The following is a 13,535-nucleotide window of genomic DNA, read 5'->3' on the forward strand; positions in this document are numbered from 1 at the left end:
TAAGCTGTACGTGGTGTTGCCCTCTCCTAGTGGGTATTGGCTAAGCTGTACGTAGTGTTGCCCTCTCCTAGTGGGTATTGGCTAAGCTGTACGTGGTGTTGCCCTCTCCTAGTGGGTATTGGCTAAGCTGTACTTGGTGTTGCCCTCTCCTAGTGGGTATTGGCTAAGCTGTACGTGGTGTTGCCCTCTCCTAGTGGGTATTGGCTAAGCTGTACGTGGTGTTGCCCTCTCCTAGTGGGTATTGCATGGCTAAGCTGTACGTGGTGTTGCCCTCTCCTAGTGGGTATTGGCTAAGCTGTACGTGGTGTTGCCCTCTCCTAGTGGGTATTGCATGGCCAAGCTGTACGTGGTGTTGCCCTCTCCTAGTGGGTATTGGCTAAGCTGTACGTGGTGTTGCCCTCTCCTAGTGGGTATTGGCCAAGCTGTACGTGGTGTTGCCCTCTCCTAGTGGGTATTACATGGCCAAGCTGTACGTGGTGTTGCCCTCTCCTAGTGGGTATTGGCCAAGCTGTACGTGGTGTTGCCCTCTCCTAGTGGGTATTGGCTAAGCTGTACGTGGTGTTGCCCTCTCCTAGTGGGTATTGGCCAAGCTGTACGTGGTGTTGCCCTCTCCTTGTGGGTATTGGCCAAGCTGTACGTGGTGTTGCCCTCTCCTAGTGGGTATTGGCCAAGCTGTACGTGGTGTTGCCCTCTCCTAGTGGGTATTGGCTAAGCTGTACGTGGTGTTGCCCTCTCCTAGTGGGTATTGGCTAAGCTGTACGTGGTGTTGCCCTCTCCTAGTGGGTATTGCATGGCCAAGCTGTACGTAGTGTTGCCCTCTCCTAGTGGGTATTGGCTAAGCTGTACGTAGTGTTGCCCTCTCCTAGTGGGTATTGGCTAAGCTGTACGTGGTGTTGCCCTCTCCTAGTGGGTATTGGCTAAGCTGTACGTAGTGTTGCCCTCTCCTAGTGGGTATTGGCCAAGCTGTACGTGGTGTTGCCCTCTCCTAGTGGGTATTGCATGGCTAAGCTGTACGTGGTGTTGCCCTCTCCTAGTGGGTATTGGCTAAGCTGTACGTGGTGTTGCCCTCTCCTAGTGGGTATTGGCTAAGCTGTACGTGGTGTTGCCCTCTCCTAGTGGGTATTGGCTAAGCTGTACGTGGTGTTGCCCTCTCCTAGTGGGTATTGGCTAAGCTGTACGTGGTGTTGCCCTCTCCTAGTGGGTATTGGCTAAGCTGTACGTGGTGTTGCCCTCTCCTAGTGGGTATTGGCTAAGCTGTATGTGGTGTTGCCCTCTCCTAGTGGGTATTGGCTAAGCTGTACGTGGTGTTGCCCTCTCCTAGTGGGTATTGGCTAAGCTGTACGTGGTGTTGCCCTCTCCTAGTGGGTATTGCATGGCTAAGCTGTACGTAGTGTTGCCCTCTCCTAGTGGGTATTGGCCAAGCTGTACGTAGTGTTGCCCTCTCCTAGTGGGTATTGGCTAAGCTGTACGTGGTGTTGCCCTCTCCTAGTGGGTATTGGCCAAGCTGTACGTGGTGTTGCCCTCTCCTAGTGGGTATTACATGGCTAAGCTGTACGTGGTGTTGCCCTCTCCTAGTGGGTATTGGCTAAGCTGTACGTGGTGTTGCCCTCTCCTAGTGGGTATTGGCTAAGCTGTACGTGGTGTTGCCCTCTCCTAGTGGGTATTGCATGGCTAAGCTGTACGTGGTGTTGCCCTCTCCTAGTGGGTATTGGCTAAGCTGTACGTGGTGTTGCCCTCTCCTAGTGGGTATTGGCTAAGCTGTACGTGGTGTTGCCCTCTCCTAGTGGGTATTGGCTAAGCTGTACGTGGTGTTGCCCTCTCCTAGTCGGTATTGGCTAAGCTGTACGTGGTGTTGCCCTCTCCTAGTGGGTATTAGCTAAGCTGTACGTAGTGTTGCCCTCTCCTAGTGGGTATTGGCCAAGATGTACGTGGTGTTGCCCTCTCCTAGTGGGTATTGGCTAAGCTGTACGTGGTGTTGCCCTCTCCTAGTGGGTATTGGCTAAGCTGTACGTGGTGTTGCCCTCTCCTAGTGGGTATTGGCTAAGCTGTACGTGGTGTTGCCCTCTCCTAGTGGGTGTTGGCTAAGCTGTACGTGGTGTTGCCCTCTCCTAGTGGGTATTGCATGGCCAAGCTGTACGTGGTGTTGCCCTCTCCTAGTGGGTATTGGCTAAGCTGTACGTGGTGTTGCCCTCTCCTAGTGGGTATTGGCCAAGCTGTACGTGGTGTTGCCCTCTCCTAGTGGGTATTGGCCAAGCTGTACGTGGTGTTGCCCTCTCCTAGTGGGTATTGGCTAAGCTGTACGTAGTGTTGCCCTCTCCTAGTGGGTATTGGCTAAGCTGTACGTGGTGTTGCCCTCTCCTAGTGGGTATTGGCTAAGCTGTACGTAGTGTTGCCCTCTCCTAGTGGGTATTGGCTAAGCTGTACGTGGTGTTGCCCTCTCCTAGTGGGTATTGGCTAAGCTGTACGTAGTGTTGCCCTCTCCTAGTGGGTATTGGCTAAGCTGTACGTGGTGTTGCCCTCTCCTAGTGGGTATTGCATGGCTAAGCTGTACGTAGTGTTGCCCTCTCCTAGTGGGTATTGGCTAAGCTGTACGTGGTGTTGCCCTCTCCTAGTGGGTATTGCATGGCTAAGCTGTACGTGGTGTTGCCCTCTCCTAGTGGGTATTGCATGGCTAAGCTGTACGTGGTGTTGCCCTCTCCTAGTGGGTATTGGCTAAGCTGTACGTGGTGTTGCCCTCTCCTAGTGGGTATTGGCCAAGCTGTACGTAGTGTTGCCCTCTCCTAGTGGGTATTGGCTAAGCTGTACGTGGTGTTGCCCTCTCCTAGTGGGTATTGCATGGCTAAGCTGTACGTGGTGTTGCCCTCTCCTAGTGGGTATTGGCCAAGCTGTACGTGGTGTTGCCCTCTCCTAGTGGGTATTGGCTAAGCTGTACGTAGTGTTGCCCTCTCCTAGTGGGTATTGCATGGCTAAGCTGTACGTGGTGTTGCCCTCTCCTAGTGGGTATTGGCTAAGCTGTACGTGGTGTTGCCCTCTCCTAGTGGGTATTGGCTAAGCTGTACGTGGTGTTGCCCTCTCCTAGTGGGTATTGGCTAAGCTGTACGTAGTGTTGCCCTCTCCTAGTGGGTATTGCATGGCTAAGCTGTATGTGGTGTTGCCCTCTCCTAGTGGGTATTGGCTAAGCTGTACGTGGTGTTGCCCTCTCCTAGTGGGTATTGGCTAAGCTGTACGTGGTGTTGCCCTCTCCTAGTGGGTATTGGCTAAGCTGTACGTGGTGTTGCCCTCTCCTAGTGGGTATTGGCCAAGCTGTACGTGGTGTGGCCCTCTCTTAGTGGGTATTGGCCAAGCTGTACGTGGTGTTGCCCTCTCCTAGTGGGTATTGGCCAAGCTGTACGTGGTGTTGCCCTCTCCTAGTGGGTATTGGCTAAGCTGTATGTAGTGTTGCCCTCTCCTAGTGGGTATTGGCTAAGCTGTACGTAGTGTTGCCCTCTCCTAGTGGGTATTGGCTAAGCTGTACGTAGTGTTGCCCTCTCCTAGTGGGTATTGCATGGCCAAGCTGTACGTGGTGTTGCCCTCTCCTAGTGGGTATTGGCCAAGCTGTACATGGTGTTGCCCTCTCCTAGTGGGTATTGGCCAAGCTGTACGTGGTGTTGCCCTCTCCTAGTGGGTATTGGCTAAGCTGTACGTAGTGTTGCCCTCTCCTAGTGGGTATTGGCCAAGCTGTACGTGGTGTTGCCCTCTCCTAGTGGGTGTTGGCTAAGCTGTACGTGGTGTTGCCCTCTCCTAGTGGGTATTGGCTAAGCTGTACGTGGTGTTGCCCTCTCCTAGTGGGTATTGGCTAAGCTGTACGTGGTGTTGCCCTCTCCTAGTGGGTATTGGCCAAGCTGTACGTGGTGTTGCCCTCTCCTAGTGGGTATTGCATGGCTAAGCTGTACGTGGTGTTGCCCTCTCCTAGTGGGTATTGGCTAAGCTGTACGTGGTGTTGCCCTCTCCTAGTGGGTATTGGCCAAGCTGTACGTGGTGTTGCCCTCTCCTAGTGGGTATTGGCTAAGCTGTACGTAGTGTTGCCCTCTCCTAGTGGGTATTGGCTAAGCTGTACGTAGTGTTGCCCTCTCCTAGTGGGTATTGGCTAAGCTGTACGTAGTGTTGCCCTCTCCTAGTGGGTATTGCATGTCTAAGCTGTACGTGGTGTTGCCCTCTCCTAGTGGGTATTGGCTAAGCTGTACGTAGTGTTGCCCTCTCCTAGTGGGTATTGGCTAAGCTGTACGTAGTGTTGCCCTCTCCTAGTGGGTATTGGCCAAGCTGTACGTGGTGTTGCCCTCTCCTAGTGGGTATTACATGGCTAAGCTGTACGTGGTGTTGCCCTCTCCTAGTGGGTATTGGCTAAGCTGTACGTGGTGTTGCCCTCTCCTAGTGGGTATTGGCTAAGCTGTACGTGGTGTTGCCCTCTCCTAGTGGGTATTGGCTAAGCTGTACGTGGTGTTGCCCTCTCCTAGTGGGTATTGGCTAAGCTGTACTTGGTGTTGCCCTCTCCTAGTGGGTATTGGCTAAGCTGTACGTGGTGTTGCCCTCTCCTAGTGGGTATTGGCTAAGCTGTACGTGGTGTTGCCCTCTCCTAGTGGGTATTGGCTAAGCTGTACGTGGTGTTGCCCTCTCCTAGTGGGTATTGGCCAAGCTGTACGTGGTGTTGCCCTCTCCTAGTGGGTATTGGCTAAGCTGTACGTGGTGTTGCCCTCTCCTAGTGGGTATTGGCTAAGCTGTACGTGGTGTTGCCCTCTCCTAGTGGGTATTACATGGCTAAGCTGTACGTGGTGTTGCCCTCTCCTAGTGGGTATTGGCCAAGCTGTACGTGGTGTTGCCCTCTCCTAGTGGGTATTACATGGCTAAGCTGTACGTGGTGTTGCCCTCTCCTAGTGGGTATTGGCTAAGCTGTACGTAGTGTTGCCCTCTCCTAGTGGGTATTGGCCAAGCTGTACGTGGTGTTGCCTTCTCCTAGTGGGTATTGCATGGCCTCACCTATAGCCTACAATACACTTACTGTTCAGGTTAGACATATATTTCAATGCGAAGAAATGTCCATGGTATTTTCCCATTCTCTTTGCTAAACTAATTCTGTGGTGTTTCCCAACTCTATGCTAGAATAAGCTAAGATAATGATATGGCGTTTCCCCCCGCTTTCAGTGCTAAAGCTAACGTCTCTCTCTCTCTCTGACCTGTAGAAACCAGCTCCTCCCAAACCTGTTGAGGTCAAGCCTAAGAAGGCTATCGCCAAGGTAACACACACTGTCCAGGCGTTGGAGCATGTATCCACAAATGCATGATGTGGTGGTTTTAAAGTCTCATGAATCTTTAGTCCATTTGAATGATCTCAAACGCGTTCTCAGTCCTATGTTTTTATTGGTCATCTTTGTCCTCTGTTGGGATTGGTCATCTCTGTTTCTATGTTCTGATTAGCTGGCTGTTATTGTTCTGTGTTCTGATTGGCAGGCTGTCTCTCTTCTGTGTTCTGATTGGCTGGCTGTGTATCTGTGCTGTGTTCTGATTGGCTTTGTCTGCCCAGAAGCCGGTGGATGACAAGAACATGAAGGAAAAGAAAGGCGGCGCTAAGGTGAAGGAGGATGGCCCCTCCCACAATGGACAGACCATGACGGAGGAGGTACGCTAGGCAACAAGGTGTAGGGGGATGGCGGTGGTTGGATTATAATCATCTAACATGTCTTCCTTCAATGTTCTCCCTCTGTCTCTCACACACACACACAGATCTGTGTGTCTCGCTCCAGTGTCAGTGTGACCTACTACAGAAGTCTTGCTCCCAACTCCATGTCTGTCAGAGGACAGAGTGAGACGGTCAGAGTCAACGGTACGACAGACAGGCAGCGTGCTCTGGGATCTAGACACAGTGTGATTTAACCAGAGTGTTAGGTTGTCTCCTAAATGGCACGTTTTTCCCTCAGGGATTCTTGAAAGAACGGACAATCTCAGCTTTTTTTTTTCACTAATATTTTTCTTAATATTAACAAACATTTCAAATGTACAGTACCAGTCAAAAGTTTGGACACACCTACTCATTCCAGGGTTTTTCTTTATTTTTACTATTTTCTGCATTGTAGAATAATAGTGAAGACATCATAACTATGAAATAATACATATGGAATCATGTAGTAACCCAAAAAGTGTTAAACAAATCAAAATATATTTTATATTTGAGATTCTTCAAATAGCCACCCTTTGCCTTGATGACAGCTTTGCACACTCTTGGCATTCTCTCAACCAGCTTCATGAGGTAGTCACCTGGAATGCACTTCAGTTAACAGGTGTGCCTTGTTAAATGTTAATTTGTGGGATTTCTTTCCTTCTTAATGCGTTTGAGCCAATCAGTTGTGTTGTGACAAGGTAGGTGGGGTATACAGAAGATAGCCCTATTTGGTTAAATACCAAGTTCATATTATGGCAAGAACAGCTCAAATAAGCAAAGAGAAATGACAGTCCATCATTACTTTAAGACATGAACATTTCAAGAACTTTGAAAGTTTCTTCATGTACAGTCGCAAAAACCATCAAGCGCTATGATGAAACTGGCTCTCATGAGGACCGCCACAGGAATGGAAGACCCAGAGTTACCTCTGATGCAGAGGATAAGTTCATTAGAGTTACCAGCCTCAGAAATTACAGCCCAAATAAATGCAGTGTACATTTACATTTACATTTTAGTCATTTAGCAGACGCTCTTATCCAGAGCGACTTACAGGAGCAATTAGGGTTAAGTGCCTTGCTCAAGGGCACATTAACGTCATTTAGCAGACGCTCTTAGCCAGAGCGACTCACAAATTGGTGCGTTCACCCTATAGCCAGTGGGATAACCACTTTACAATTGGGGGGGGAAGGATTCCTTTATCCTATCCCAGGTATTCCTTAAAGAGGTGGGGTTTCAAATGTCTCCGGAAGGTGGTGAGTGACTCCGCTGTCCTGGCGTCGTGAGGGAGCTTGTTCCACCATTGGGGTGCCAGAGCAGCGAACAGTTTTGACTGGGCTGAGCGGGAACTATGCTTCCGCAGAGGAAGGGAGCCAGCAGGCCAGAGGTGGATGAGCGCAATGCCCTCGTTTTGGGTGTAGGGACTGATCAGAGCCTGAAGGTACAGAGGTGCCGTTCCCCTCACTGCTCCATAGGCAAGCACCATGGTCTTGTAGCGGATGCGAGCTTCAACTGGAAGCCAGTGGAGTGTGCGGAGGAGGGGGGTGACGTGAGAGAACTTGGGAAGGTTGAACACCAGACGGGCTGCGGCATTCTGGATGAGTTGTAGGGGTTTAATGGCACAGGCAGGGAGGCCAGCCAACAGCGAGTTGCAGTAGTCCAGACGGGAGATGACAAGTGCCTGGATTAGGACCTGTGCCGCTTCCTGTGTAAGGCAGGGTCGTACTCTCCGAATGTTGTAGAGCATGAACCTGCAGGAGCGGGTCACCGCCTTGATGTTGGCGGAGAACGACAGGGTGTTGTCCAGGGTCACGCCTAGGCTCTTCGCACTCTGGGAGGAGGACACAGCGGAGTTGTCAACCGTGATGGCGAGATCATGGAACGGGCAGTCCTTCCCCGGGAGGAAGAGCAGCTCCGTCTTGCCAGGGTTCAGCTTGAGGTGGTGATCCGTCATCCATGCTGATATGTCTGCCAGACATGCAGAGATGCGATTCGCCACCTGGTTATCAGAAGGGGGAAAGGAGAAGATTAGTTGTGTATCGTCAGCGTAGCAATGATAGGAGAGACCATGTGAGGATATGACAGAGCCAAGTGACTTGGTGTATAGGGAGAAAAGGAGAGGGCCTAGAACTGAGCCTTGGGGGACACCAGTGGTGAGAGCACGTGGTGCGGAGACAGCTTCGCCACGCCACTTGGTAGGAGCGACCGGTCAGGTAGGACGCAATCCAGGAGTGAGCCGCGCCGGAGATGCCCAGCTCGGAGAGGGTGGAGAGGAGGATCTGATGGTTCACAGTATCAAAGGCAGCAGACAGGTCTAGAAGGACAAGAGCAGAGGAGAGAGAGTTAGCTTTAGCAGTGCGGAGAGTCTCCGTGACACAGAGGAGAGCAGTCTCAGTTGAATGACCAGTCCTGAAACCTGATTGGTTTGGATCAAGAAGGTCATTCTGAGAGAGATAGCAAGAGAGTTGGCTAAAGACGGCACGCTCAATAGTTTTGGAAAGAAAAGAGAGAAGGGATACTGGTCTGTAGTTGTTGACATCAGTGGGATCGAGTGTTGGTTTTTTGAGAAGGGGAGCAACTCTCGCTCTCTTGAAGATCGGAAGGGACATGGCCGGCGGTCAAGGATGAGTTGATCAGCGAGGTGAGGTAGGGGAGAAGGTCACCGGAGATGGTCTGGAGAAGGGAGGAGGGGATGGGGTCAAGCGGGCAGGTTGTTGGGCGGCCTGCAGTCACAAGTCGCAGGATTTTATCTGGAGAGAGAGGGGAGAAAGAAGTCAAAGCATAGGGTAGGGCAGTGTGAGCAGGACCAGCAGTGTCATTAGACTTAACAAACGAGGATCGGATGTCGTCAACCTTCTTTTCAAAGTGGTTGACGAAGTCATCCACAGAGAGAGAGGAGGGGGGATTCAGGAGGGAGGAAAATGTGGCAAAGAGCTTCCTAGGGTTAGAGGCAGATGCTTGGAATTTAGAGTGGTAGAAGGTGGCCTTAGCAGCAGAAACAGATGAAGAAAATGTAGAGAGGAGGGAGGAAAAGATGCCAGGTCGGTAGGGAGTTTAGTTTTCTTCCATTTCCGCTCCGCTGCCCGGAGCTCTGTTCTGTGAGCTCGCAGTGAGTCATCAAGCCACGGAGCTGGAGGGGAGGACCGAGCCGGCCGGGAGGATAGGGGACACAGAGAGTCAAAGGATGCAGAAAGGGAGGAGAGGAGGGTTGAGGAGGCAGAATCAGGAGATTGGAGGGAGAAGGATTGAGCAGAGGGAAGAGATGATAGGATGGAAGAGGAGAGAGTAGTGGGAGAGAGAGAGCGAAGGTTGCGGCGGCGCATTACCATCTGTGTAGGGGCAGAGTGAGTAGTGTGGGAGGAGAGCGAGAGAGAAAAGGAAACAAAGTAGTGGTCGGAGACTTGGAGGGGAGTTGCAGTGAGATTAGTAGAGGAGCAGCATCTAGTGAAGATGAGGTCAAGCGTATTGCCTGCCTTGTGAGTAGGAGGGGACGGTGAGAGGGTGAGGTCAAAAGAGGAGAGGAGGGAAAGAAGGAGGCAGAGAGAAATGAGTCAAACGTGGACATAGGGAGGTTGAAATCCCCAAAACTGTGAGGGGGTGAGCCATCCTCAGGAAAGGAACTTATCAAGGCGTCAAGCTCGTTGATGAACTCTCCAAGGGAACCTGGAGGCGATAGATGACAAGGATATTAAGCTTAAATGGGCTAGTGACTGTGACAGCATGGAATTCAAATGAGGAGATAGACAGATGGGTTAGGGGGAAAAATTGAGAATGTCCACTTGGGAGAGATGAGGATTCCTGTACCACCACCCCTCTGACCAGATGCTCTCGGGGTATGCGAGAACACATGGTCAGACGAGGAGAGAGCAGTAGGAGTAGCCGTGTTTTCAGTGGTGATCCATGTTTCCGTCAGCGCCAGGAAGTCGAGGGACTGGAGGTTGGCATAGGCTGGGATGAAGTCAGCTTTGTTGGCAGCAGAACGGCAGTTCCAGAGGCTGCCTGCGACCTGGAACTCCAGGTGAGGGGTGCGTGCAGGGACCACCAGGTTAGAGAGGCAGCAGCCGCGGTGTGGTGCGTTGTTTGTGTAGCCTGTGCAGAGAGGAGAGAACAGGGATAGGCAGAGGCATAGTTGACAGGCTGTAGCAAATGGCTACAAAAATGCAGAGGAGATCGGAATGAAATGAGCTAAGCATCTGGGAGAGGAGAGAGGGGGCCTCCTCACCAAAAACTTCTACCTCAGAAACTAAAATTGTTTCACTGAACCACCCCGAACAAAAAACTCTCCCAACTTCCACCTTTAGAAATCAGAAATTGTTGTGAACCACAGTTGTTCAATGTTTAAAGGAATAGACTCAACCCACTTTATTCAGCTAGCTAACTATGACACCATAGCTGACTAGCATGCTAGCATCCAATAACACACAGTTTAACACACAGTTAAGCACCAATACTTGGTCACAACAAACCACCAATAGTGTGTTAACTAGCTAACTAGCATGCTAGCATCCAGTAACACACAGTTTAGCACAAACACTTGGTCACAGCAAACCACCAATAGTGTGATAACACACTAAACAGATCATTCGTGTCTGTGTCAAGTTCCTTTCATGACGCAGCAATGATTCAACGTTGGCTAGCTAGGACAAGTATATTGTAATTAGCTACTACCGTACAGTTCGCTGGTCGTGTTGGGTAGCTAGCAATGGCCACTGTGTTGACTTTGTTTGAAGAACGGCTAGCTAGCTAGCTTCGTGCTACACCCGGCACACAATGGCTACTGTGTTGACTCTGACTCTGTTCGAAAAAACGGCTAGTTAGCTCGCTTCGTGCTACAGCCGGCACGGCGGAAGACACTGCCAAGACACAGTAACTACCCACGATACCTAGCTATGACGCCGTAGCTAACTAGCAAGCTAGCATCCATTAACACACAATTTAGCACCAATACTTGGTTACAACAAACTGCCAAGAGTGTGTTAGCACACTAAACAGATAATTCATGTCCGTGTCTAGTTCCTTTCATAACGCATAACGCAGCAAAAATTAAACGTTGGCTAGCAGCAGGTGAACAGATGATCTCCGCTTGTGTAGATCCCACCGTAAAGCATGGAGGAGATGGTGTAATGGTGCTTTGCTGGTGACACTGTCTGTGATTTATTTAGAATTCAAGGCACACTTAACCAACATGGCTACCACAGCATTCTGCAGCGATACGCCATCTCATCTGGTTTGGGCTTAGTGGGACTATCATTTGTTTTTCATTTTACATTTATTACATTTTAGTAATTTAGCAGTTTTTCAAAAGGACAATGACCCAACACACCTACAGGCTGTGTAAGGGCTATTTTACCAAGAAGGAGAGTGATGTAGTGCTGCATCAGATGACCTGGCCTCCACAATCCCCCGACCTCAACCCAATTGAGATGGTTTGGGATGAGTCGGACCGCAGAGTGAATGAAAAGCAGCCAACAGGTGCTCAGCATATGTGGGAACTCCTTCAAGACTGTTGGAAAAGCATTCCAGGTGAAGCTGGTTGAGAGAATACCAAGAGTGTGCAAAGCTGTCATCAAGGCCAAGGGTGGCTACTTTCAAGAATATAAAATATATTTTGATTTTGTAAACACTTTTTTGGTTACTAGATGATTCCATATGTGTTATTTCATAGTTTTGATGTCTTCACTATTATTCTACCATGTAGAAAATAGTAAAAATAAATAAAGAAAAACCCTGGAATGAGTAGGTGTGTCCAGTTTGGGAAGCACTGTGCTAAATGACTAAAATGTGTGTGTTTTGTAGGATATAACCAGTGTGTGTGGCTTTAACCAGTGTGTGTGTGTGTGTGTGTGTGTGTGTGTGTGTGTGGTGTAAACTAACTAAGTGTTTGAGCACTTTAAACCTTAACTTAACGTTAAACCTCAACTGAATTTTAAACCTTAACGTCGTTGTGTACACGAACATTGTGTGTCTTGGTGACTGCATTGATGACACGTGTGTTCACCCATCAGTATGTACAGCACAGGAGGCTGGTGCCACCGTAATTGGGGAGGACGGGCTCATAGTAATGCCTGGAGTGGAATCAGTGGAATGGTACCAAATACATCCAACACATGGTTACCGTAATTGGGGAGGACGGGCTCATAGTAATGCCTGGAGTGGAATCAGTGGAATGGTACCAAATACATCCAACACATGGTTACCGTAATTGGGGAGGATGGGCTCATAGTAATGCCTGGAGTGGAATCAGTGGAATGGTACCAAATACATCCAACACATGGTTACCGTAATTGGGGAGGACGGGCTCATAGTAATGCCTGGAGTGGAATCAGTGGAATGGTACCAAATACATCCAACACATGGTTACCGTAATTGGGGAGGACGGGCTCATAGTAATGCCTGGAGTGGAATCAGTGGAATGGTACCAAATACATCCAGCACATGGTTACCGTAATTGGGGAGGACGGGCTCATAGTAATGCCTGGAGTGGAATCAGTGGAATGGTACCAAATACATCCAACACATGGTTACGAGGTGTTTGATGGCATTCCATTTGCTCCGTTCCAGACGTTGTTATGAGTCGCCTTCTCCTCGGCAGCCTCCTGTGCTGTAAAGTGTGTCTGTCTGCTTGGACTGATAGTGACACTACTAACTCCCAGCTAGCTAGCAGGACGTGGAACCATGGATGGAAGCATTGCTGGTCCCTTTGGGACATCCTGTATGACATCGTGGTGCGTTTGTGTCTGTCTGCAGGAGACTGAGGCTGTGAAGGCAGGGTCTGTCGAGGAGAAGGAATGAGGAAGTGGGGGGGGTCTTTCTCTGACTCCTCCCAAACCAGTACCATGGAAACGGAGGATGTTTTTTACCAGGATTTTGTAAAATGCAGATTTTTGTTTGTCCTGTGATACTAGCAAAGATACCCCCCCTCTCTCTCTCTCTCTCTCTCTCTCTCTCTCTCTTCCCCCCTCTCTCTCTTTCTCTCCCTCTCTCTCTCTCTCTCTCTCTCTCTCCCCTCCCTCTCCCCTTCCTTTACTTGAAAGACAGAATGAAGTGACATGTTTTTATAAAATGGCCGCAAGCATTATCCATCTGGCAGTGGGAGGAGGTTCACGGGGTCACCATGGTGATGCCACTCACTTCCTTTCTAAACAATGTCAGATCCTCTCGACCGCGATGGCTCTTTGTGATGACATCGCTGTAAATTAAGTGAACCTCCCACCTATGACATCAGAGACCAAAGGGTCAGACTCCTATGACATCACAGGTGACCTTTGACCCTGACCTGAGATGTTGCCATGGTGAATATTTGCAGCTTTTTAAACAGATTTAGAAGTGTTCAGCATGGCCACTCTTGTGTTGTAATGTGTGAGTTTGTTTTAACCCCTGGTTGTCTGTCAGAGCAGCATAGCAGTAACAAGTGGGGCTTCTGTTCTAGAACTCTGTGGCTTCCAGAACCTCTGGGTTCCATCCTGCCTGTGGGAAAACATTATTTTGAAATAAAAACAGAAAGTTGACATCTTGTGTCTGTGTGTGTGTGTTTTACTTCCTAGTGACCCTAGTGTATCTAGTGACCCTAGTGTATCTAGTGACCCTAGAGTATCTAGTGACTATCTATACCTATACAATATCCACCAGGACTATCTATACCTATACAATATCCACCAGGACTATCTATACCTATACAATACCCACCAGGACTAACTGTACCTATACAATATCCACCAGGACTATCTATACCTATACAATACCCACCAGGACTAACTATACCTATACAATATCCACCAGGACTATCTATACCTATACAATACCCACCAGGACTATCTATACCTATACAATATCCACTAGGACTATC

General features: G+C 49.6%; 1 protein-coding gene across 8 annotated transcripts in view; it reads left to right on the plus strand.

The window, feature by feature from the left end:
- hmgn3 (high mobility group nucleosomal binding domain 3) overlaps nucleotides 1-13,204 on the plus strand; it is a 25,865-nt gene extending 12,661 nt beyond the window's left edge. For 4 of the 8 annotated variants that reach the window (XM_041869536.2, XM_041869540.2, XM_041869534.2 and 1 more), the window contains 4 exons: nucleotides 5,217-5,270; nucleotides 5,558-5,653; nucleotides 5,758-5,857; nucleotides 12,437-13,204. In XM_041869536.2, coding sequence (XP_041725470.1) covers nucleotides 5,217-5,270; nucleotides 5,558-5,653; nucleotides 5,758-5,857; nucleotides 12,437-12,444 — 258 coding nt within the window. In that variant the 3' untranslated portion in view covers nucleotides 12,445-13,204. The remainder of the gene's footprint in view (nucleotides 1-5,216; nucleotides 5,271-5,557; nucleotides 5,654-5,757; nucleotides 5,858-12,436) is intronic. The other 4 variants (XM_041869538.2, XM_041869541.2, XM_041869535.2 and 1 more) reach the window with 1 other exon arrangement.
- The last annotated feature ends 331 nt before the right edge of the window (nucleotides 13,205-13,535 follow it).

This window comes from Coregonus clupeaformis, unplaced genomic scaffold (genome assembly GCF_020615455.1).
Source record: "Coregonus clupeaformis isolate EN_2021a unplaced genomic scaffold, ASM2061545v1 scaf0044, whole genome shotgun sequence".
Taxonomy (NCBI): Eukaryota; Metazoa; Chordata; class Actinopteri; order Salmoniformes; family Salmonidae; genus Coregonus; species Coregonus clupeaformis.